Below are 23,745 nucleotides of genomic sequence, written 5' to 3' on the forward strand. Positions count from 1 at the left end.
AACAGAGATCAGGTCTTCCATTCACTGCTGGATCCCCAGCCTCAGGAACGGTGCCTGGCACGTAGCAGGCAGCAGATAGGCCTTTGCTGGCTGTCTGCTCTGAGATGAAAGGGTCTGAGGTTTCCTTGCTGCACGGTAAATGGCCTGGAACATGGTTTATTCTCCTTGGCATATTCTATCTTAGTGACTTGTGGTCTTTCTTTGCTTTAGTATACTTTGCAACACCCTCTCTGACTATTTCCAAACTGTACCTTTGATTTTCAGCAGCGATCTGCTTCTTCTGTCTGAAAGTAAGCCTTCTGTTTTCACACCACCAGACTTTGTTTTCCTTTTTTTTTGAGATGGGGTCTCACTCTTCGCCAGGCTAGAGTGCAGTGGCGCAGTCTCGGCACACTGCAATCTCCAGCTCCTGGGCTCAAGCAATTCTCCTGCCACAGCCTCTTGAATAGCCGGGACTACAGGTGTGCACCACCATGCCCAGCTAATTTTTGTATCTTTAGTAGAGATGGGGTTTCACCATGTTGGCCAGGATGGTCTCAATCCCTTGACATAGTGATCCGCCCTCCTTGTCCTCTGAAAGTGCTGGGATTACAGGCGTGAGCCACCACAGCTGTCCCAGACTTTGTTTATCAAATAACAACTTTGTTGAGGCATAATTCACATACCATACAGTTTACAAATTTAAAGTGTACAATGCGGCTGGACGCAGTGGCTCATGCCTGTAATCCCAGCACTTTGGGAGGCTGAGGCAGGTAGATCACTTGAGTTCGGGAGACTCCCTCTCAAAATAAAAATAAAAATAAATTGTACAATGCAATGGCTGTTAGTATATTCACAGAGTTGTGCAACCATCACCACAATCAATTTTAGAACATTCATGGCGGGGCGTGGTGGCTCACACCTGTAATTCCAGCACTCTGGGAGGCTGAAGCAGGAGGATCACCTAAGGTTAGGAGTGTGAGACCAGCCTGGCCAGCGTGGTGAAGTCCCATCTCTAACTAAAAATACCAAAATTAGCCAGGCGTGGTGGCGCACACCTGTAATCGCAACTACTTGACAGGCTGAGGCAGGAGAATCGCTTGAAGCCAGAAGCAGGGGTTTCAGTGAGCCGAGATCACACCACTGCACTTCAGTCTGGCGACAAGAGTGAAACTCCATCTCAATTAGGAAAAAAAAAAATAGCAGAACATTCTCATCACCCTAAAAAGGAAACACCATCCCCATTAGCAGCCAGCCCCCCATTTCTCACTCCCCGCAGGCCCTGGCAGCCACTCCTCTGTCGATTCGCCCGTTCTGGACATTTCACATAAATGGAGTCACCTGCTATGTGGCCTTTTGTTTCTGACATCTTTCACTCAGCATCGTGTTGTCAAGGCTCATCTGCGATGCAGTGTGTTCCGTCCAGTACTTCCTTCCTTTTTATTGCCAGGTGAATACTGCATTTTGATACACTCCATTTCATTTTTCCATCCATTTTTGGAAATTAGGGTTGTTTTCACTTTTTGGCTGTTATGAATCATGAAATTTTTGTGATGACACATGTTGTCTTCTCCTGGGTATATATCTAGGGGTGGAATTTCTGGCTCATACAGGGACTTTATGTTTAAATTTTGAGGAGAAGCAGCTGCACCATTTTACATCCCCATCAGCAGTGTGGGAAAGTTCCAGCTCTCCCATATCCTCGCCAGCACTTCTGGCTGCTTGTCTTTTTATTTCTGGTCCCCCTGGATGGTATGAAGTGGTGTCTGATTGTGGTTTCCATCCGCTTTTTTTCTGGCAGATAATAATGTTGAGCATCTTTCATGTACTTACTGGCAGTTTTTATATCGTCTTTGGAGAAATGCCTGTTCAGTTTCTTTGCCGATTTAAAAAAAAATTAATAGACTTCTTTTTTTTTGAGACAGCGTCTTGCTGTGTCGCCCAGGCTGGAGTGTAGTGGTGCAATCATGACTCACTGCAGCCTCGACCTCCTGAGCCCAAACAACCCTCCCACCTCTCAGCCAGCTGCGTAGCTGGGACTACAGGTGTGCACCACCAGGCCTGGCAAGTTTTCATGCTTTTTGTAGAGATGGCGTCTTGCCATGTTGCCCAGGCTGGGCTGGAAGTCCTGGGCTCTAGCAGTCTGCCCACCCTGGCTTCCCAAAGTGCTGGGATTACAGGTGTGAGCCATTGCGACTAGCTTAGGCTTTATTTTCAGAGCCGTTTTCGATTTACAGAAAAATTGAGCAGAAAGTAGAGAGCGTTTCCATATACCCCCCACCCTCACAGTTTCTCCTGCTTGTAACATCTTACACTCGGGTGGTACATTTGTGACAAGTCATCAGCCAATGCTGGTACCTTATTATTCACTGAAGTCTGTCGTCTCTTTAAGGCTCACGCTGGGTGTTGCACGTTGTATGGATTTGGACAAAGGTATAATGTCGTGTATCCCCCATCACAGTATCTCAAAGAGTAGTTTTACTGCCCTAAAAACCCTCTGTGCTCTGCCTGTTCATCCCTCCCGCCTCAGCCCCAACTCCTGGCATCACTGATCTTTTTACTGTCTCCATAGTTTTGCCTTACCTAGAAAGGCATATAGCTGGAATCATACAGCATAGCCTTTATGGACGGGCTTCTTTCACGTAGCAATGAAGTGAGGCTCCTCCCACGACGCTGTGTGGCCTGACAGCTCGTTTGTTTTCATTGCTGAGAGATATTCCTCCGTCAGGATGTGCCAGAGTTTGTTTATCCAGTCACCTACTAAAGGAATTCTTGGTCGCTTCTGATTTTTGCCGGACAGAATAAAACTGCTGTAAACATCGATGTGCAGGTTTGAGTGTGGACATAAGTCTTCAACTCATTCGGGTAAACACTTAGGAGAGCAATTGCCAGATCATATGGTGAGAGAAATTTTAGTCCCATAAGAATCCGTCACACCGTCTTCCTAAGTGGCTGTACCATTTTGCATTCCCCCCGGGAACAAGTGAGAGTTCCCTGAACTCCACATCTGCGTTAGCACAGCGTTGTCAGTGTGTTGGACTTTAGCCATCTAATAGCAATATCACATTATCTTGTTGTTCTCGTTTGCGTTTCGCTGAGGACATGGGGTGCGGAGCGTCTTTTCACAGGCTTACTTGCCATCTGTGTATCTTTTTTGGTGAGGCAGCCTGATCTTTTGCCCAGTTTTTTATTGGGTTGTTTCCTTATCTTTGAATTTTAAAAGTTCCTTGTATGTTTTGGATGCAAGCCCTTTCCCAGTTGTCTTTTTCTGTAAGTATTTTCTCCCCAGTCTGTTGCTGGTCTTTTCGATTTTTAAAACTTTGCTCATTTTGGGCCGGGCGCAGTGGCTCACGCATGTAATCCCAGCACTTTGGGAGGCCAAGGTGGGCGGAGCATGAGGTCAAGAGATTGAGACCATCTGGCCAACTTGGTGAAACCCCGTCTCTACTGAAAGTACAGAAATTAGCTGGGCGTGGTGGCGGGCGCCTGTAGTCCCAGCTACTCAGGAGGCTGAGGTAGGAGAATCGCTTGAACCCGGGAGACTGAGGTTGCAGTGAGCCAAGATTGCGCCACTGCACTCCAGCCTGAGCCAGAGAGCAAGACTCCATCTCAAAAAAAAAAAAAACCACAAAACTTTGCTCATTTTGAAATTGTGTCATCTTTTTATTAATTAGTTGTTAGGCTTATTTATGTTTTCCAGGTACAAGACCCTTATCAAAGATATGATTCGCAAATATTTTCTTACATTCTTTGTCTTTTTACTTTTTTTCAGTAGAGACAGGGTCTTGCTGTGTTGCCCAGGCTGATCTCGAACTCCTGGACTCAAGTGACCCTCTCACGTTGGCCTCCAAAGTGCTGGGATTACAGGCGTGAGCCACGGTGGCCTGCTGTCTTTTTATACTACTGTACTTGTGATACCCTTTGCATGACAAAAGTTTTTAATTTCGGTGGAGTCCGATTTCTCTATTTTTTCTCTTGTCACTTGTGCTTTTGGCGCCATACCTAGGAAGGCTGTGCAGACCATTCCACCTTAAATAATGAAATGTCCACGCGTAACTGTCATCCTTGCAGCCACATGTCTGACGCTCACTTTGCTTTGATTTTGAAGAAAATGAATACGGTGGTCAGAGAGTATGTGTTTGGAGTTCCCCTCCCCTATTTATGTGTCTTTGGTGTTTTCAACAGAGCTTGTGCAGAGGCCTGGGCTAGGGGAGGGTACACAGCTGAGAAGGAGGAGAGACAGCAGTGGGAGAGCCGGGAGCAGAAGAAGATCACAGACAGCATTGAAGCCTTGGCCATGATCAAGCGGCGGGCGGAGGAGAGGAAAAGACAGAGAGAGAGTCAAGAAAGAGGTAGGCGCTCTAGGCCCAAGGCAGCGGCCGCAGAGTTCCTGTGAGGTTAGGCAGGTCCAAGCTGTCAAACTCAGTCTTTAATCTTGGGGATTTTTTTTTTCTATAGACAGTCTCACTCTGTCACCGAGGCTGGAGTGCAGCAGCGTGATCTCGGCTCACTGCAACTTCTGTCTCCTTTGTTCAAGCGATTCTCCTGCCTCAGCCCCACCCAGAGCTGGGATTATAGGCATGCACCACCATGCCCGGCTAATTATTGTATTTTTAGTAGAGACAGGGTTTTGCCATGTTATCCAGGCTGGTCTTGACCACCTGGCTTCCCAAAGTGGTCTGTCTGCCTTGGCTTCTGAAAGTGCTGGGATTATAGGCGTAAGCCACTGCACCTGGCCTTGGATTGGATTTTTTTTTTTGGTGGGGACAGGATCTCACTCTGTTACCCAGGCTAGAGTGCAGTTGCACAATCTTGGCTCACTGAAACCTCCACCTCAAGTGATCCTCTCACCTCAGCTTCCTAAGTGGCTAGGACTACAAGTGTGCACCACCATGCTCAGCTAATTAAAAAAAAATTTTTGTAGAGATGGGGTCTCATTATGTTGCCTAGGCTGGTCTCAAACTCCTGGGCTCAAGTGCTCCACCCACCTCAGCCTCTCCAAGTGCTGGGATTACAGGCGCGATCTGCTGCACCTGGCCAGGGATTTTTTTTTTTTAAACCATTTACTCACAACCTGCAGATCCATCCGCAGTTGGCCTCACCCACCTGCCAGCACCAGTGAGAACCTCGAATGGTGATGAGCTGCTTCAAATCACTTTGACTGATTGAAACACAGTTTTTCAAAATAAATGATGTGCTGGTTTTCTGTGGCCGCTGACAGTAGGAAAACACAAACGGGTTGTTCTCGTCTCATACGCTCTCAACTCTCAGCACACTTCTGGTCACCGAATGTGCAGGGTTTCCACGCCAGCCAGTTCCCTGACAGTAGCCGGCTGTCCTACGATTCAGTTCCATCCTGACACTAACCCCGCAGGTGATGGGCAACCGTCCCACGCTACTCCCCACTCCCGGTGCTGACTGCGAGTCCCAGGGTGTCGCCTGTATTTCTAACAGAATGGCTATAAAATTAGGGTTCCTACAACTGCCTCTTTCGGTTTGATAATTTGCTATGACGGCTCACAGAACTCCAGAGAACACTTATATTTTCTGGGCTATTATATGAATAAAGGATATGATAAGGAATGCAGATGAACAGCAGGATGAAGCGGAGCTTGGGGCAGGGTCCGTGGGAAGGCGCAGAGCTTCATGCCCTCTCTGGACACACCCTGCCCACTCCAGGTACCTCCAGTGTTCAGCAACTCGAAGCTCTTTGAACCCCGCAGTTACACTTGGGTATGATGGATGATTAACTCCATTTGCAGCCCTTCTGCCCTCTCTGAAGGACAAGGGTGGGGTTGAAAGCTCCAAGCCTCTAATCGTGGCTTGGTCTCTCTGATTCCAGAAGCCACCCCACCCGCAAGAGCTGCCCCATTCAAACAAAAGATACGCCTGTCACTCTGGACGAAGGTCTTAGGAGCTCTGTGTCAGGAACTGGGGTGGAAGACCAAATTTTAGAACAAAAGAGCCTCCTAGCGCCCCTGTCTACGGGGGTTTTAGGAGCTCTGTTTCAGAGATACACGTATCTTGTAATTTCACAGCTGCCACAACAAATTACCACAAAACTAGTGGCTTAAAAGAACATGAATCTGTTACTTGATTACAGTTCTGTGGGTCAGAAGCCCAAAAGAGGTTTCACTAAGCTAAAATTGAGGTGTCTCATGTTGTGCTCCTTCTGGGGGCCCCAGGGCAGAACCCGTTTCCTTGCCTTTCCCACCTCCTAGAGGCCACCTGCGTTCCCTGGCTTGTGGTCCCTTCCTCCAGCTTCCAGGCCAGCAGTGTGGCATCTTCCAGCCTCACCCTGGCTCTGATGCTCCTGCCTCCCTAAGGATGCTTGTGATTGTTTTGAGCCTACCTGGATCATCCAGGACAATCTCCCATCTCAAGGTTCTAGACCCTAATCACATCTGCACCGCCCCTTTGCTCATGTAGGGTGACATATTCATCTTCTAAGATTAAGGTGTGTGAACATCTTTGGTTAATTGTTTTGTATTTTTTGTAGAGACAGGGCCTTGCTATGCTGGCCAGGCTGGTCTCCAACTCCTGGTCTCAAGCAATCCTCCCGCCTCAGCCTCCCAAAGTGCTGGGATTACAGGCGTGAGCCGCCGCACTCAGCCACACATATATTTTTATATAAAAATGGCATCATCATATTGCTTCCTGTCTACTCTTGAATTAGCATACTGTATTTTCCATACAATAGACATTTTCTTACTACATATATTTTGTCTCTTCCCAACATTTTGTTTTGAAATGTTAAAAATTTTCAGAAAAGCTCAGAGAATAGTAAAACGAACAGCTGTATATCTTCGTTTATTAACAGATTCTGTGGTTTTTCATGTTACACATTTGCCACACACACACAGAGCTTTGCCTTTCCCCTGAACCATTTGAAGATAAAAGCAAAGTTCGCAGCGCTTAAACCCCCCACAGGCCAGCATGCCTCTCTTAAGAACTTCCTGCATTCTGCTTTCCTGATGGCCACATCCTGTCCTATTAATGGGCTGTGCTCAGCAGCACTGTCTGTGGGCATTCGGTCCCCGCCATTATCCATCATAAACAACAATGATGCACATCCCTCCAGGACACTTTTTTTTTTTTGAGACAGTTTCACTCTGTCACTCAGACTGGAATGCAGTGGCTCTCTGCAACCTCTGCCTCCAGGTTCAAGCGCTTCTTCTGCCTCTCTAGTAGCTGGGATTACAGGCTGGTGCCATCTCGCCCAGCTAATTTTTTGTATTTTTTTCTTTTTTTAGGAAAGATGAGGTTTTACCACGTTGGCCAGGCTGGTCTTAAACTCCTGGCGTCAAATGATCTGTCCGTCTCGGCCTCCCAAAGTTCTGGGGTCACAAGCCTGAACTACCATGTCCAACCCCTCAAGGACACTTTTTAAACTGTGTTCCTTATTTATTTATTTATTTATTTAGGACACAGAGTCTTGCTCTGTCACCCAGGCTGGAGTGCAGTGGCACGATCTTGGCTCACTGCAGCCTCTGCCTCCCAGGTTTAAGTGATTCTCTTGCCTCAGCCTCCTGAGTAGCTGGGACTACAGGCGCCTGCTACCAGATCCAGCTAATTTTTTGTATTTTTAGTAGAGATGGGGTTTCATCATGTTGGCCAGTCTGGTCTTGAACTCTTGACCTCAAGTGATCCACCCACCTCGGCCTCCCAAAGTGCTGGGATTATAGGCATGAGCCACCGCACCCGTCCCCTTGAGGACACTTTTTAAACTGTGTTCCTGACCCCTTCCCTAGTGTCAGAAGTTTGCTGTGAACCCCTGATGTATGCACGAACACCTTTGTCCTCCCGGGAGACTCCTATAGTCACCTTTGCATTTTCCTCCATTAGGGGAGATGCTGCCTTCAGATGATGGTGAGAACGAGCCCACCAGTGCTGAAGACAAGGAAGAGCCTCCCAGGGACAGAGAAACAAGGCAGAAGATGGAGCTGTTTGTTAAGGAATGCTTTGAGGCCAAGGACGAGCTCTACCCGGAAAGGCCAAGTGGAGGAGAAGAGCCGCCTGTGGAGGCTAAAGGAGAAGATGGAGATCGAGAGCCAGAGGGGACCCTCCCAGCTGAGGCCCTACCACTCCTGCCACCTGTGGAGGCTAAAGGAGAGGACGGAGATGGAGAGCCAGAGGGGACCCTCCCAGCTGAGGTCCCACCACTCCTGCCACCTGTGGAGGCTAAAGGAGAGGACGGAGATGGAGAGCCAGAGGGGACCCTCCCAGCTGAGGCCCCACCACTCCTGCCACCTGTGGAGGCTAAAGGAGAGGATGGAGATCGAGAGCCAGAGGGGACCCTCCCAGCTAAGGCCCCGCCACCGCTGCCCCTTGGAGCTGCCAGGGAAGGTAATGCAAGCAGAGAAACACACACAGATACACACCCCTCTCAGGGAGCCCCAGCCTTTGACTCATGCCTCTGTGGGACCTGAGGCCTGAGTTTCACTTCTTCTGTATTGCTGTTTCTAGAAGGTAACGTACACAGGTAATGAACACTGCTGCCCAACATACATGGAACAGGAACCACTGCTAGATTCGCTAGTAGCTCCATTAAAAAAAGTAAGAAGAACTTTGGGAGGCCAAGGCAGGAGGATTGATTGAGGCCAGGAGTTCCAGACCAGCCTTGACAACATAGTGAGACCTCGTCTCCACCAAAACTACAAAAATTAGCTGGACATGGTGGTGTGCCACTGTAGTCCCAGCTACTTGGGAGGCTGAGGCAGGAGGATTGCTTGAGCCCAGGAGGTTGAGGCTGCAGTAAGCCAAGACTGCACCACAGCACTCCAGTCTGGGTAACAGAGTAAGACCCTCCCTCAAAAAAGAAAAATTAAAAATAAAAAAATAAAAAAAAAGTAGGCCGGGTGCGGTGGCTCATCCCTGTAATCCCAGCACTTTGGGAGGCCGAGGTGGGTGGATCACGAGGTCAAGAGATTGAGACTATCCTGGCCAACATAGTGAAACCCCATCTCCACTAAAAATACAAAAATTAGCCACACGTGGTAGCACATGCCTGTAGTCCCAGCTACTCCAGAAGCTGAGGCAGGAGAATCAATTGAACCTGGGAGGCAGAGGTTGCAGTGAGCCGAGATCGTGCCACTGCACTCCAGCCTGGGTGACAGAGGGAGACTCCGTCTCAAAAAAAAAGTAAAAAGAAACAGTAAAACTATTAATGATATATTTTATGTAACCCAATATATAAAAACCCAATATATTACCCAATATATACAAAATATAATCCTGTCAACATGGAATCAACATAAAAATTTTCAATGAGATATTTTACATTTTTTTTAACTGCCATCAAAATCCAGTATGTATCTGACATGGTTGAACAGTAACTGTTTAAACGATAAAAGGTGGGCCAATCCGCTCTGACATAAACGAAGCCATGAGAGCAATGGAGGGACCAGACAGGACCCAAGGATACAGCCCCGGGGGAAAGTAGGGCAGGCCCTGCGCAGTGGCTCACGAATGTCATCCCAGCACTGTGGGAGGCCAAGGCGGGCAGATCACTTGAGGCCAGGAGTTCGAGACCAGCCTGGCCAATACAGTGAGAAGCCCCCCTCGCTTCGCCCCCACAGCCTCTACAAAAACATAATAAATTAGCTGGTGACAATAAATTAGGTGGTGAGCACTTGTAGTCCCAGCTACTTGGGAGGCTGAAGTGGAAGGTGTGGCCTCGGGAGTTTGAGGTTGCTGTGAGCTGAGATTACACCACGGCATTCCAGCCTGGGGGACAGAGTGAGACCCTGTCTCAAAAAGATAAAAATAAATAAAAAGCAGAAGTAGGGTTCTGGACGATGAAAGGGCCCATCGAGAGTCCACATTCCGCAGGCGATCTCACAGTTATGAAATTGCACACGTCCTGACCTCACGCAGCAGGAGGGGTGCATGCCTTGGCTGAGGGACAGGCTGGTGGTGGGCTGTGAAGCCTGACCCTCTGTCTCCGAGCGGGTCACCCATGCTGGCTTCGCTTGTCACCCTGCAGTCAGCTGCTGTTTCCAAGATTCCTGCGGCTGCTGCTTTGACATCTGGCTGGTGTTCATCATCTCATGGGATTTGACTCCAGGTTACAGAAAGGGGCAGCCATTCTGTTCTTTTCCAGCAGACAGAAGCCTGTCCTGAGCTGCGGCTTCTGTCACAGGGGCTGGCTTTTGGGCCCTGAAGAGGGTTGCTGTCCTTCGTCTGCCTGGGAGTCCGTCTTCACCGTGGGCTTGTCCATCTGCCCGCTGCGTGTTAAACTAACTCCAAGACTTCTTTTTGCTCCTTAGACCTGACTCACCAGGCTGTGGCCGCTGAGGGTATGTTCATTACAGAAGTCGACGGGACGGAAACGGAAGGTGTAGAAACTGTTAAACTGGAGACAAAGGAGACGTTCCGCATTGACGTACGTCAAGTATTTAACCTCGGGGATGAGTATCAGTACCACCGTTAGTAAATTCGGCAATCAGATGCAAACCTTGGAGACCCTCCCTCCATACCCCAAGTGTGGTCCTTGGGCCGGCAGGCCTGGCATCGCTGGGGCGCTGGTTACCAATCTGGAATCCCAGGCCCCACCCTCGGCCTGCTGATCAGAATCCACCTGTAACGCTTTGCCCCAGGTGGTTCGTACACTGGGATGCTCAAGTCTGGGGAGCCCTGGTCCACAGTGCCGCCCTTGAACCATGTCTACCAAACGCTTGATTTGTTTTTGCCAGAGACGGTATATTGGGAAGCAGTTCTGTCTAGCTGCCTTATCCACATTTGTGGTGAGAGTTACAGTTATTCCCCCCTCCCCCAGATGAACTGGCTGTGTCTTTTAACAAAAAAGCAGAAAAAAGATGTGGACATTCTTTAAGTTGTCACACCTTGCAAGATCCCTTTCATTTATGAGATTCAGACACCTGAGGTGGCAACACTTGCTTTGTGTGTGCTTAGAGTTTGCTTTGGAGGGGCATGGGCAGGGAGTCACATGATTCCGGTAACTAGGAACTGAGGCTGCGCGGTGTTTGCCTTTATCACGCCTATGAGAATGTTGACGGCCCCCTGGTGACGTGCAGCTCACTTGCTCTTTCAGGACCTCCCTGACTTGGAAGATGATGATGAAGCAGGCAGACCTCTGCAAGACCAGGCTAAGGTCATCAAGTAACCGTCTTCCACAGTCAGCTTAATTCCACCTTCCTTCTTGTTGTTTAGTTTCTCTCCTAAACTTGAAAGTGAAATGCTCCTGTGCATAAAGCATTGCATTCCCAGTATTTTCTTTCTTTTTCTTTTTGAGACAGAATCTGGCTCTGTCACCCAGGCTGGAGCGCAACAGTGCTATCTTGGCTCACAGCAGCCTCTGCCTCCCAGGTTCAAGCAATAATGCCTCAGCCTCTCAAGTAGCTGGGATTACAGTCTTGTGCCACCACACCTGGCTAATTTTTGTATTTTTAGTAGAGATGGGGTTTCACTATGTTGGCCAGGCTGGTCTCGAACTCCTGACCTCCAGTGATCCACCCACCTTGGTCTCCCAAAGTGCTGGGATTACAGGCGTGAGCCACCGTGCCCGGCCCACATCCCCCATATTTCCACCTTGCTGAAGGAAATGCTGCCATTTGTTTTGGTTGATTTAAGATTTTATGATTAACCACTTGGGAATATATTGCTGGTTTTTAATAGCTGAGTACAGTGCACAGTTACCTGGAAGGATTTTCTGTCTTTAAGATTATTTCTATGTCCATCCTATGAATGTCTGTCTAAATATAGCTACAGGAAGAGGGAAGGAAATGAGGAGAGAGGAGAGAAAGAGGTGAGTCTGTGAGGCACAATGGGGAATTCTCTCAAAGTGATGTGACCCTCCGCCCAGACGGCATTACTGGCATTACCAAGAGTCCGTATGTGCCAGCCCCATGCCCTGAGGGAGAAGGAAGCATCAGCCATCATCTCTGTGCATGAGCTAACGTCAAAGAAAACAGACAGTTACTGTGGGGTGGTGGGGTGGGGGCTGCTGTCCAAGGAGCTAAGTCCTAGAGTCTGAATGAAGCCGGGGTCAGGGGCATGCCAACCAGAGCCCAAGGCTCAGGGGTGCGTCCACTCAGGCACCAGGAGGGCGTTGTGCTGCGGAAACCCGGTGGTTGGGGGAGCAGAAGCTGGAGAGGAGTACAGACATCAGCTGTGGGCAGGGAGCAGCCACCCCCAGGCCTGACTTTTGAATCCTATGTCCCTTGGGCCTGTCTTGGATGTGGCAACAGAATAGTTTGTGGCGTTAGAATGAAAAAGTGGAACCAGCATGCTGCGCTGTAGAGTGACTCTGTTGTCAAACAGAAACTTTCAAACACATCTTTTCTTCTGTTAATAGAATATGTGCTTTCCGAAGATTCAGGCCATCTCGAGCTTGAGTGATGACAGTGACCCTGAACTGGACTACACATCGCTCCCCATGCTGGAAAACCTGTCTGCAGACACCCTGTCCAATATATTTGCAGTCTCTAAATACACCTCAAAGCAGGCTCGGGTGCCCTTCGCAGACATCTTTAAAAAAGAAGCTAAGAGGGGCATGGGAATCCGAAAACAAGACACTGAGTCCCCACGACCCCTGATCCAGGAGCTCAGTGACAAGGAGCCCTCTGACCAACCATGGATGCCCCCAACCTGCCAAAGAGATGCTGCACCCCTCACTTCCAGTGGAGACAGGGACAGCGACTTCCTTGCAGCCTCTTCTCCAGGTAAGAACGCAGGGCAGAGAGCACAGTGGAGATGGTGTGGGCTCCCTAGCCTGTGATGGGTGGGGCAGGGCAGTCACTCGGCTTTCAACCCCGAGCTGTCCTGTTCCTGGAGGGGTCAACCAGCACAGACCACGCAGATCCTCTGAAGGTCCCAGTCCTAAGTTCATGGCTGTGAAGCTGCCACTTGCTGGTAGCCAGCCTGGGCCAGAAAGACGCTAAGCCAGCCTATTCTTGGGCAACTGAGGCCCCTGTGGTCATGCAGATCTCCTGCGGTGGGGGCCTGAGGACCCTGCATTTCCACCCCCTCCTCACCATCCCTGGCCTCGGCCTTTGTAGACCAGGCTTTTGGAGGGGACCGATACCATGGCTGGGGATTGCAGGGCAAGCAAGGTGACAGCCACACAAGGGCGTGGCTGCTCCACAGTGATCCTGGCCCTAGTGAATCACAGGCCAGTCCTAGCTGCCTTCAAGGCAGGGAAGGCAAAGGGGCATCAGGCAGGGATGGTGGCCACAGGCCTGGCTGCAGAAAAACATGCTGAACGAACCGGGCCTCCCCCTCATGCCGCAGGCTGGCCCGTGTGCCTGGCAGATGCAGTTCTGGGGAGCAGCTGGTTAATGCTGAGAACAAGCAAGCTGGGGCTGTTTTTTCATATGGTACCTGCCTTCAGATGCACCCCCGAATCGGGCTGTGTGGAGCCCAGACCATTCTACTCTCATCCAAAATGCACTGGTGGCTGGACTTCCTTCTGAAGACAGATGCCTGGCTGACGGCAGAGCTGCAGGCAGGATGGAGGGAGCAGCCCGAGTGCATCTCCCGGGAACACTGAGTGGCCTTCTCTTTCACTCTAGGAACCAGCACTGAAGAGAAAGAAGTGCAGTCTGAGCTGCAGCCTGTGGAGCCTTGGGTCAGGGCAGGCCTGGAGGACACAGAATAATTCGTTTTGTTTTGTTTGAGGCAGTCTCATACTGTCACCTAGACTGGATTGTAGTGGCTCGATCTTGGCTCACTGCAACCTCCGCCTCCCAGGTTCAAGCAATTCTCTTGCCGCAGCCTCTGAAGCAGCTGGGATTATAGGCACCCTCTATGACACTGACTAATTTTTGCATTTTTGTAGAGACGGGTTTCACCATGTTGGGCAGGCTGGTCTCAAACTCCTGACCTCAGGTCATCTGCCTGCCTCAGCTTCCCAAAGTGCTGGGATTAAAGGTGTAAGCCATTGCACCCAGCTGAGGACACTGAATTTGGACTGAACCCCAAGGCCATCCCCCAGTCCTTGGTGTCAGAGTAACAGGGAGAAAGCACAAGTGACCCTTCCTTCCAGCCAGCCCAGCCCTTCCCTGTCCACGTGGGGCCGTAGCTTGTTCCCAGTCCTCAAAGCATACTTTCCCCTGGCTATACGTAGCACAAATGCTGTAATTACAAATGTCTTCTTTAGGCATGATAAACATTTTAACACCCACACGCATCAATCTATGATTGGGCTATATCCTGTTCGTGTGAGTCACATGCAATTCCTTTCATCATCAGCCACCCTGACAAAGACCTTTCTCTTACTGTGTCACCAGAAATGTAATCAGACACACCCAGGTCCCTATAAAATCTCAAGTGGGCATTTTCCCAAAAGGAAAGCAGAATCTTCCACTGCAGCTAAAGAAAGTCAGAGGAACAGGGTCTTGATGCTTTAGACATCAAAATGAGAAGGGGAGAGAGCAAAGAAAGGGGGGAGTCCATGAGGCACCATGGGGAATTCTCCCAAACTGACATGACCGTGACCCTCCACTCAGAGGGCATTACCAAGAGCCCACAGGTGCCAGACCCATGTCCCAAGGGAGAAGGAACATCAGCCATCTGTGCAGGAGCTCAGTTACTGTGGGGGGACGCTGTCCAGCCTAAAACACCTGACCATTCCAATTCATGTCCAGCTGACAAGTTTATTCAATCCCTGAACCGGGATCCAAGGTGTCTCCCTGTACAAAACATCCAATCTCGGGAGAGCTGAAACACCCCAAACGGCAGCTGCCGACGGCCACTGTGCCCGCCTCATCAGCAGCTCTGCAGGGGCTTCACCAAACACAAGGAGAAGGCAGCACTACTGCCCCCTTTTCACTGGAGGATCGAAGGCACGAGAACGGAGGGACCAGTCTGAGGCCACTTGTTGGAGTGCAGCGGAACCCTGCCTGCCAGCACAGTCTGGAATCCCAGCAACACAGGCCCGCCAGCACCTCCCAAAGCTGCCTTTTGGAATGATCTTTAGGTGAATATATAAAATAGAAAAACTATTACATTCTGTTGCCCTATCCCTTCAACTTGGCTCCAAATTGCTTGGCTCGTCATCACAGCCACCTTCAGAAGGTGCTGAGCTCTGCTTCTTAAGTTTCAACTGTGGAGAAGGATGAGGGCTCTCTGGTGCTTGGAGGCAGCCCACCCTGTGTCCTCAGAAGCCCATGCGAGGCTTTTTCCGGGGGGGCTTAGAGCCAGAGAGGATGGGTGTGTGCTGCCGGGAGCGGGTGGCCCGGGTGCTGGAGGTCTGGGAGGAGGGGGGTGTGCCAGCATGTCCTGGGGTGTCCCTTTGGAGTGGTACCTTGGCCATGTAGTCACGGAGGGTCTGCTGCCGCTCTGAGGGGATGCCCTGGGCCCATGCATCCGGAGTCAACTCCTGGGAGGGCGAGGTCATGGGGGACTGAGGCAGAGCACCAGCAGATGGCCCCTCAGGACTGTGAGGGGGGCTGGTGCCATCTGAGGGGTCCGCATGGCCACTGAATGAGAAGGTGCCGGACAGCTGGGTCCGGCGCTTGGGCCGCCTGGGCTGTCTCTTGGGCCCTGAGGTCCTGGCCTGCTGCCGCCTCTCCCACCACACAGCCCCTCGGCCTACCCAGGCTTCCCCCAGGCGCTCACTGAGCTCATCTGCTGGGCCTGACTCAGGTGCAGGGGGTGGCTCTGCCATGGGGAGGGAGCCCAGGTCTCTCTGCAGCAGGAGCCGACCTTGGGCCATGGCCTCTCGGAGCACGCCCAGCTGCTGCACTGCCCCTTCCTCCCTCTGCAGCTCTATGCTGCCCAGCGGGTGGTGGTGGTTGAAGGTGGGTGCTGTCCACACAGGAGGAGCCAGGGGCACCTTTAGCAGGGCCTTCAGCCACTGGCTGCAGCCAGCAGTGTCCTGGGGGGTCCAGGAAGCCGTTGGGGCATGGCAGTCAGGTCTGGTGTTGCCTGGAGGCCGGGCATCTCTGCGGGGGCTGGAGTTGGCCTGGGGGCGGAGCTGCTGGTAGAAGACATCTCCCGCCTCGGACAGCTGGAACACCACCAGGCCTGGTGTGGAGGCCGAGGGCAAGGGTGGGACAACAGTGGCCAGACCTGGAAACGGGCATGACAATGACCTGCAGGGTCTAGCGGGGGAGGGGGTGTTTTCCACTTAGCTCCCCCCGACCTCACTCCCCTCCCCCAGCACACCTATGGTCGGAGCTTTCAGGCGCTCCTGCAGCCGCCACTGGATCTTAGGCTCCAGCAGAGGAAACGCAGGGAGAGAGTCGGTCCTGGAAGGAAGAGACTGAGGGGGCCCCGCCAGGCGGGGTGCCGACACCCCCTCTCCTGAGGAAGGACAGACAGCTGAGGTCCCGACCAGGCCCCGCCCACCCCATCTCCCACACGCCGTCCACCCCGACCTGGACCCTCACCTGCCAGGTGCAGCAGCTGCAGCTGCCCGGCCTGGCATCCCAGAAGCAGAGGCTGCACACAGCTGGGCCGGGGTGGAGGCAGCAGCTGGGCCAGCAGGATCGGGGAGGGAAGGCTGTGGTTCCACTTCAGCATCGGCACCAGGGGGAGGCGCTCATCCACTAGGTAGAGAGAGAACTGGGGCCCGAGAAAGGAGCGGGAGTGGCCGAACCTGGGAGCTGAGCTGTGCAGTGGCCCTTCCCAGGCTCCACGTGGCTCTCCTGCTGAGTGCGGAGTCCCAAGGGGCAGCAGCACACTCCCATCAGCCTCCAAGTGCCTCTCAGCCTGTATGTGCCAGCCCCGGACAGGAGGCCCTTCCCGAGTGAGTGGCACCTTCACCAAGTCTGACCAACAGCTGGGTGGACAGACAGAATGAGTGGGAAAGGGGTGCCCAAAGAGGAGGGGAGAGCCTTGCCAGCAGAAACCCACCTGGACTTCCCAAAGCCACCCCCACACTCTCCTGACCCCGGAGTCTGTGCCTGAGGCACATCTACGAATGTCCCAAGGAGGGCGGGTGGAAGGCAGACCTGCTCCCTCAGAGCCCCCACCTCCTGCACAGCAGAAACTGTGCAGCTCGGCACGGAGGCCCCTCCTCCCCTGCTCCACCCCTAGCAGCAGCTGGAAGCTCTACTCTTCCCCACCTGCCAGTTATCATCAGCTGTGGAACCCACTGAGTGTTTGGGCTACAGATTGATCCAGGATTGAGTCTGGTTTGCCCCGTGGTTGTCTGGGCCCAGCAGAGCCGCTGGTAAGCCGCAGCCTCTAGTGACCATCTGAGACAGAGCAGAGTCAGGACCGGGCGGTGTGGGTGCCACTCACCTGGGTACAGACGAGATGGAGAGTGGGAGGGAGGCATTCAGGGCTGGACTGCCTCAGGTATTGGGTGAGCAGGACACGTTCCCCTTTCTGGCATGAAGCCTCTGCCCCCACACGAAAAAGCAACAGACCACAGCCCGGTGGACCCTGCAAGAGAAACACAGGGTCAGCCCTCCCCGCACTCCCAGGCCTGTGACGCTATTCTTGCCCAGGCCTGCAGCCAGCCTGGCACTCACTGCTCTGTGGCGGGGCAGGTCTCCTGCCACCACCCCATACCTGAGTGTCAATCATCTTCACTCCAGTGCGGTCACCCACAGTCAGCACCCGAGGGTGGGCGGTGAAGTCTGCCCAACGCCAGGAAGAGGAGTCCCGGAACACGAGGGTCTCGGGGTCCTTGTAGACTTGCTGCAGCCTTGGGGAGATGGGCAAGCCATGGGCAGGGGGACAGGCTGATGTGGAAGGGGTTCAAGGGTCGCGACATGCAGAACAGGGAGCAGCAGGCCAGAGTTCAGTCTGTTAGGGTAGAGGATTTCACGGGAAGGGGCAATACCCATTCTCAGGGCTCCACAGGCAGACGGCTCCTGAGCGGCTGCAGATGGCCAGCTCCCCGGGCAGGTGAGGGCTGCAGGGCAGGAACGCATTAACATCGAGCTGCGCACCCCTTCCCCCAGCCCCTCCTCCTCACCAGCCTGACTCCCCCCTCACCTGAGGCTGATCCCTGTGGCCCCCTTGTCCACCTGCATTGCCTGCAGAAGGGCTGGCTGCCACTGTTTACCGAACTTCCACACGGCACAGTGGTAGTCAGAGCGGACAGCCAGCAGAGCTGAGGAGGGATGGAGAGTCAGGGGTCAGGGGTCAGATAGCAGGTCAGCCAGTGAGGGAGGGAGGTGTGTAAGGGCCTTACTTTCTCCCTGGACGGTGCCTGTCACCACCTGCCGGACAGGTCCCTGGAGCTGGATGCGTCCAGGTTTCCCAAGGAATTGTGGGTTGTCAACTGGGGCCAGAACAACCTCTTGGAAATCTGGGTCTCTCACTAAGGATCAGTGCACGAGCTATGGTCACTGCAAATCCCCAAATTCCTACCCTTCCCTCAACTAAGCCAAAAGCACCTCCTCCATCAGAGGGGAGCCCGCTAAGATCTCATCACGTGAGAAAGGATACGCAGCCTGTCCAGGGCACCTCCAGCAGGGTAGACCAGCTGCCCGAACTGGGGTGTCCTTCCAGGCACCCAGGCCAGCGCGCCCCCGGTGCAGGCCTCATCCAGAAGCAGCTGCTCCCATCGCAGCACCAGCTCCTCATGCAGCAGCTCTGCCAAGTGGCTGGCCACCGATGTGCCCAGGATGGGGCCCCCGAGGATGGAGAAGCGGCGCTGTCGGTTGCTGAGGTAAGCCCAGGGACACCTGGGGACACCAAAGAACAGCAGGAGGATCACTCAGCGGCACTCAGGGGAGAACAGGTCCCATCCCAAGGAGGCCAAGTGCAGTGGACATATTTCTTATTTACCTAGAATTTCTTCCTTTGAGAAACCACCCCATCCTGTTCCCATGCCCTGGAAGCAATCACATGACCCAGACCTGGCCACCAAAAACATTCCATTGCCCTTAACACAGTGACTGGTCCACAGATGGGTGTGAGACCCAAGCCAAGCCAACCAAAGTCCTTTCTGGGACTTCTGATGCCTCAGGAAGGACACTGGCTCTTTCCTTAGATCATAAGCCATCTTGCTGCTACCTAGAGACAACCTGTCTAGGAACTGTGAAGGCAGAGGCAAGTGGATGAGAGAGCAAAGAGAGACACAGCTCTATGAATATTATTTGAACACCTGGATGCAGCCATGCCTGAAGTCCACAAATTTAAACCTGCTTTCCCCTGAGATGACTTGCAGTTGGAAGTCTGCTATAACAAAGTACAGCTCAGAATGCATGGGGCAAGGGAAGTGGGTATGATGGACACCTGGATGTGCATCCTACAACCTCTCACATCCCCACCACCAGCTAGGCCTAGCCGTCTCCTTTCTCATTAGCCACTTGCCCCCAGGGCTGGTGTCCACCGAGGTCCTGGAGCAGCTTCTTCACATTGACCACTGTCGTCTTCTTAGTGCAGCTCTGCATGGAAAGGCCTCGTCAAGCTCACACAGCCTCGAGTTCACCCCTGAAGGAGAGCAGGGAGGCCCTACCCTGGCATCACGGGCTACTCACCCCTGCTCCCACCAGCTTGAAATTCTCCAGCATCAGCTTCCCCAGGGGTGCAAAGGCTATGTCTCCATGATCCCAGAGGAACCGGCTGATCTGGGGAGAGGCGGCCAGGTCACTAAGCAGTCTCCAGACTACGCAGCACTATCCCCCGTGGGCCCACTCACCTGCTCAGTAACATCCAGCACGACTCGGGGTCGCCTCCGATACCGGTACCCTCCCCGGAAAAGCAGGTCCTGGGCAGTGAGGCCAGGTTCCCAGGGATCTGAGGAGGAGGCACAGAAAGGGCTGGGGAGGGCACAGGAGTACAGCCAGATGGCCTGGGCAACTGGAGGTATCCGAGGGCCCTGAGCAGGCACAGGCTCAGCAGGGAAGGGAAGGTCTCAGGAGTGGGAGCAGCAGAGAGTGAGCCTGGAGGAGTAAAGCCCTTACCAACAAGGGGAGGCAGCATGGGGAGAGGCCCAGGGGTCGCCGGCTCCCACAGCAGGTCCTTGGTCACATGCAGTGCCCCATTCTGAAGAGAAGACAATCACAATGACAGTATCGCGATAAGTACCTTCCCTGGGCCAGGCTCTGCACAGGCATTCATCTTTTATCAACCCATCCAATCCTCACAACACTCCTGCGAAGTTGGGATGGTTGGCATGGTTGTTTTACTGATGAAGAAACTGAGGCACACTGCCATGTGCGCCAGATGATAGAGCCAGTAAAGAGAAGAGCTTGGAGATGAACCCAGGTAGCCTGATCCCAGAGCTTATCTTTCCAACCTTCACCTGCACTGGCTCTCAAAGAAGGAAGCCCCTTCCACCACCAGTGGCTGGTCAGTATCCCACTTAACCTCGCTTCCATTCAGGAGACCTTGCAGTCACTCTGGGAGCCCGTAGGGGGCTCCACCTCCCTTTGCTGGGCTGGCCTGAGACATTTCAGCTCAAACACTCGGGACAAAAAAGGTAGCAAACCAGACTTCCAGAGAAGCCCCAATTTGAGGTGAGACCCTCCCTCGTAAGGAGGCCATTCCTGACTCCCATCCCCCAAATCCCTGCTCCACTCTCTCTTTTTATTTGCTCACCCGCTTGCCTCTGCCAGCTCCATTTCTAGACAGGGTGTCTCCAAGGGGAACCAGGTGGCTGAGGATTCCAAGCAAAGAGCCTGTGTCCCTCCAGAGGCACCAGAAACCCTGGCAGGTCTATCCTTCCCTCTCCCAATCCTACCACGCTGCTTCAGCATTCTTCTGGTTTCACTCCAAGCTCTGATCACATTTTGTAAACACCTTACCCAATGGATGAAGTTCACTTGTTTATTCTCACTCAACTTAGCTCTCTGTCCCAGGAGCACGAGGTCAGCTGACTGATTGACGCAGCATTCCCAGGGCCTCATAAGGAATCTGGCACAGTGGGGATATCCATCTAGGGATGGCAGGGTAGCCCACGTACCCAGGAGGTGGCACAGCCTGTGTCTCAGCAAACTCGTGAGAATGCCACCCCACTCTGTGGCCTTGTCAAGTGGGGTGAATGTTAGATGGGGGAACTAGGGAAGGGGTGCACCCTGGAGCTGCCAGGGCCCCGCCTCCATCCTTACCTTCAAGTTCTGGGGCTGGGCCTCTGGCAGAGTCAGTGTGTTTTGCCAGCTGCACATGAAGGACAGGTCAGAGACATCGTTCAGACCAAGAGGGCCGGTCATAAACAATGTGGGGCGGAGGGAGCTGGGAAAGTCCATCTTGGGAACAAGGACCAAGCAGCACACTGGCCACCTCGAGAGACTGGAAGCTGGTAAGGGGCGCCACGGTTCCTGAGGAGTGAAAAGGGCACTATTAGAAGGATATGTGCTTTGAGGAAGCAGATAATAAAAAACATGAGTATGTAGCCCAATGCCAAGCAGTAACGGGAACTGTATTAAAGCCGGCCACACATCCAGGAGAACGGGATCTGGTAACGGGCCCAGGGTGTTGTTTCAGCAAAGACAGCCAGGAAAAGCCTTGTTGAGAAAGTGGCATTTGAGCACAGCCTGAACCTAGTGAGGGACAGAGCCATGTACACAACTGGGGAGAGGGTTCCAGGCAGAACGATCAACAAGTGTGAAAATCCTGGAGCAGTGAAGTGCATGAGAAACAATGAGGCAGCCAGAGAGTGAGCAAGGTGGAGAGCAGTGATGAAGCCAGATCGCTGGTGAGGGGCAGCCTTCACACAGCTCCTAAGCACCGTCATCATACATTTAGACTACACACACTCCCAAGACAAAGCTCGAGTTACTCCACAGCCAGGGACGGCATCTATCATCGTCTTCCTACTGTCAAGCATAGCGTCCCCACAGAAAACGCACTATGGGTTGAATAAAAATAAATTTATATCACAAGGGGCCGGGCGCAGTGGCTCACACTGGTAATCCCAGCACTTTCGGAGGCTGAGGCGGGTGAGTGGATTACCTGAGGTCAGGAGTTTGAGACCAGTCTGACCAACACGGAGAAATGCCATCTCTACTTAAAATAGAAAACTAGCTAGTGTGGTGGTTCATGCCTATAATCCCAGCTACTTGTGAGGCTGAGAAAGAAGAATCGCTTGAACCCAGGAGGCGGGGGTTGCAGTGAGCCGAGATGGCGCCACTGCACTTCAGCCTGGCAACACAGCAAAACTCCATCTCAAAAAAAAAAAGAAAAAAAAGAAATTTTTTTTATATCACAAGGCTTTGGTAAGTACACAGTCCTGGGCCGGGCACGGTGGTTCACACCTGTAATCCCAGCACTTTGGGAGGCCAAGGCGGGCAGATCACGAGGTCAGGAGATCGAGACTACCCTGGCTCACATGGTGAAACCCCGTCTCTACTAAAAATACAAAAAATTAGCCGGGCGTAGTAGCACGTGACTGTAGTCCCAACTACTCGGGAGGCTGAGGCAGGAGAATCGCTTGAACCTGGGAGGCAGAGGTTAGCAGTGAGCTGAGATCGTGCCACTGCACTCCATCCTGGGCAAGAGCGCAAGACTCCATCTGAAAAAAAAAAAAAAAAAAAAAAACCACAAAAACAAAAAACAAAACAAAACCCCACAGTCCTCTGGAAATTTGAGTAGCCATATTATCCCTCCTTTTTAATTAGCGAAAATAACGGGCAGAAATAACAGCAGGGCTCACTGACCAAGCGCCAGCCATCTATCTGCCAAGCACCTGCTAAACGCTTTCCTCTTCTATCGCCGTCCCTGTTACGGAGTTCAAGAAACTAAGGCTCTGCAAGAACTTCAGTAGAACAGCTCTTAAGCTGCCACAGCCAAGACTTGATTCGCATCTGATTCAGAGGCAGAGCTCTGAACCACTGCTCTCCCATGCACCGAAATGCGAAGGCTAGCATTAGGATCTCACTAAACAAAAACCTTTTCCCTTTGGCCAGGTGCGGTGGCTCCTGCTTGTAATCCCAGCACTTAGGAAGGCCAAGGCGGGCGGATCACCTGAAGCCAGGAGTTTGAGACCAGCCCGGCCAATATAGTGAAATTCTGTCTCTACTAAAAATAACAAAATTTGCCGGGCGTGGTGGCGCACACCTGTAATCGCAGCTACTCGGATGGCTGGAGAACGAGAATCGCTCGAATCCGGGAAGCACCGGTTGCAGTGAGCCAAGATCATGCCACAGGACTCCAGCCTGGGTGACTGCGCAAGACTCTGTCTCAAAAATAAAACAGAAGCGAAAGTATTTTCCCTTGGAACCGCACAGCCTGAAACGATCCTACGCAGGTGGAGGGCGCTGGTGGAGCGCACGACCCCACAAAAGCCCTCCGACAAGGCAGCCTCGACTTCCCTGGCTGGCTTCCCGCCCTCGCTGCAGGCTCTCCAGGACCCTCTAGACTTCTGAGGCTTCAGGACTCCGTCGGGTCCGCACTAACGCCAGGCCGGGGACGGCGAAACGTGAGCCTGCCGCGGGGACGGGGGATTCGGGGATTCCTCCCCTCCTACATCTGCGGGTGTACTCCTCCCGAACACGCCTAGTCCGCGCGGAGGAGGCATATGCACTTACGTGGCCCAGGTCCGGTCGTGATCTTCAAGAAAATGGGCCGCAGCGTGAAGCTCGCCCGACCCCGACACCACGAGGGAAACCTCAAGTAGAAGCACAGATCCGGCAGTCAACCCCGCCGCGGCCACTCATAGCCTTCCGGTTTGGACCGGAAGTGCCTCCTGGGAAGGCAGGAAGTCCCGCCTCCCAGCCAGGCCTCATAGGGTCCTGGCGGGCCCCTCCCGGGCGGCGAGGGAATGGCCCTTCAGGCGGCGCGTGGGCGGCGGAAATAAAGCTCCCTGGAGTCTCAGTAGTGGAGGCTGGGTGATTGTAGGTTCGAATCCCACATCTGCTTCACCAATTTCCTCGGCATTGTATTAAATTAATCATTTAACGA

The 23,745-nt window shown here is 52.7% G+C and overlaps 2 protein-coding genes across 11 annotated transcripts in view; one reads left to right on the forward strand and one right to left on the reverse strand.

The window, feature by feature from the left end:
* DNAAF1 (dynein axonemal assembly factor 1) overlaps positions 1–14,074 on the forward strand; it is a 33,229-nt gene extending 19,155 nt beyond the window's left edge. For both annotated transcript variants that reach the window (XM_064383353.1, XM_064383354.1), the window contains 6 exons: positions 4,165–4,331; positions 7,825–8,325; positions 10,248–10,363; positions 11,033–11,092; positions 12,296–12,662; positions 13,512–14,074. In XM_064383353.1, the coding sequence (XP_064239423.1) occupies positions 4,165–4,331; positions 7,825–8,325; positions 10,248–10,363; positions 11,033–11,092; positions 12,296–12,662; positions 13,512–13,597 (1,297 nt within the window). In that variant the 3' untranslated portion in view covers positions 13,598–14,074. The remainder of the gene's footprint in view (positions 1–4,164; positions 4,332–7,824; positions 8,326–10,247; positions 10,364–11,032; positions 11,093–12,295; positions 12,663–13,511) is intronic.
* Positions 8,998–23,519, reverse strand: TAF1C (TATA-box binding protein associated factor, RNA polymerase I subunit C). Of its 9 annotated transcripts, none has more exons than XM_064383350.1 (16): positions 22,283–22,728; positions 20,955–21,164; positions 19,809–19,890; positions 19,544–19,641; positions 19,383–19,472; positions 19,216–19,289; positions 18,346–18,584; positions 18,089–18,205; positions 17,890–18,007; positions 17,735–17,806; positions 17,461–17,596; positions 17,188–17,331; positions 16,332–16,506; positions 16,108–16,245; positions 15,245–16,011; positions 8,998–13,520 (listed from the first exon to the last, which is right to left on the reverse strand). In XM_064383350.1, exons 1-16 carry the CDS (start codon positions 22,439–22,441, stop codon positions 13,503–13,505), a joined length of 2,637 nt encoding a protein of 878 aa, XP_064239420.1. In that variant the 5' UTR covers positions 22,442–22,728; the 3' UTR covers positions 8,998–13,502. The 9 variants fall into 9 exon arrangements, with proteins under 9 accessions (XP_064239420.1, XP_064239421.1, XP_012321553.2 ...); XM_064383351.1 differs by lacking the exon at positions 8,998–13,520 and having other exon boundaries at positions 14,575–15,319; positions 15,776–16,011; XM_012466130.2 differs by lacking the exons at positions 8,998–13,520; positions 22,283–22,728 and adding an exon at positions 23,373–23,519 and having other exon boundaries at positions 14,575–16,011.
* Between the last annotated feature and the right edge of the window lie 226 nt (positions 23,520–23,745).

Source organism: Aotus nancymaae, unplaced genomic scaffold (assembly GCF_030222135.1).
Source record: "Aotus nancymaae isolate 86718 unplaced genomic scaffold, 86718_ANA_hifiasm-v0.15.2.pri h1tg000030l, whole genome shotgun sequence".
In the NCBI taxonomy this organism is placed as follows: Eukaryota; Metazoa; Chordata; class Mammalia; order Primates; family Aotidae; genus Aotus; species Aotus nancymaae.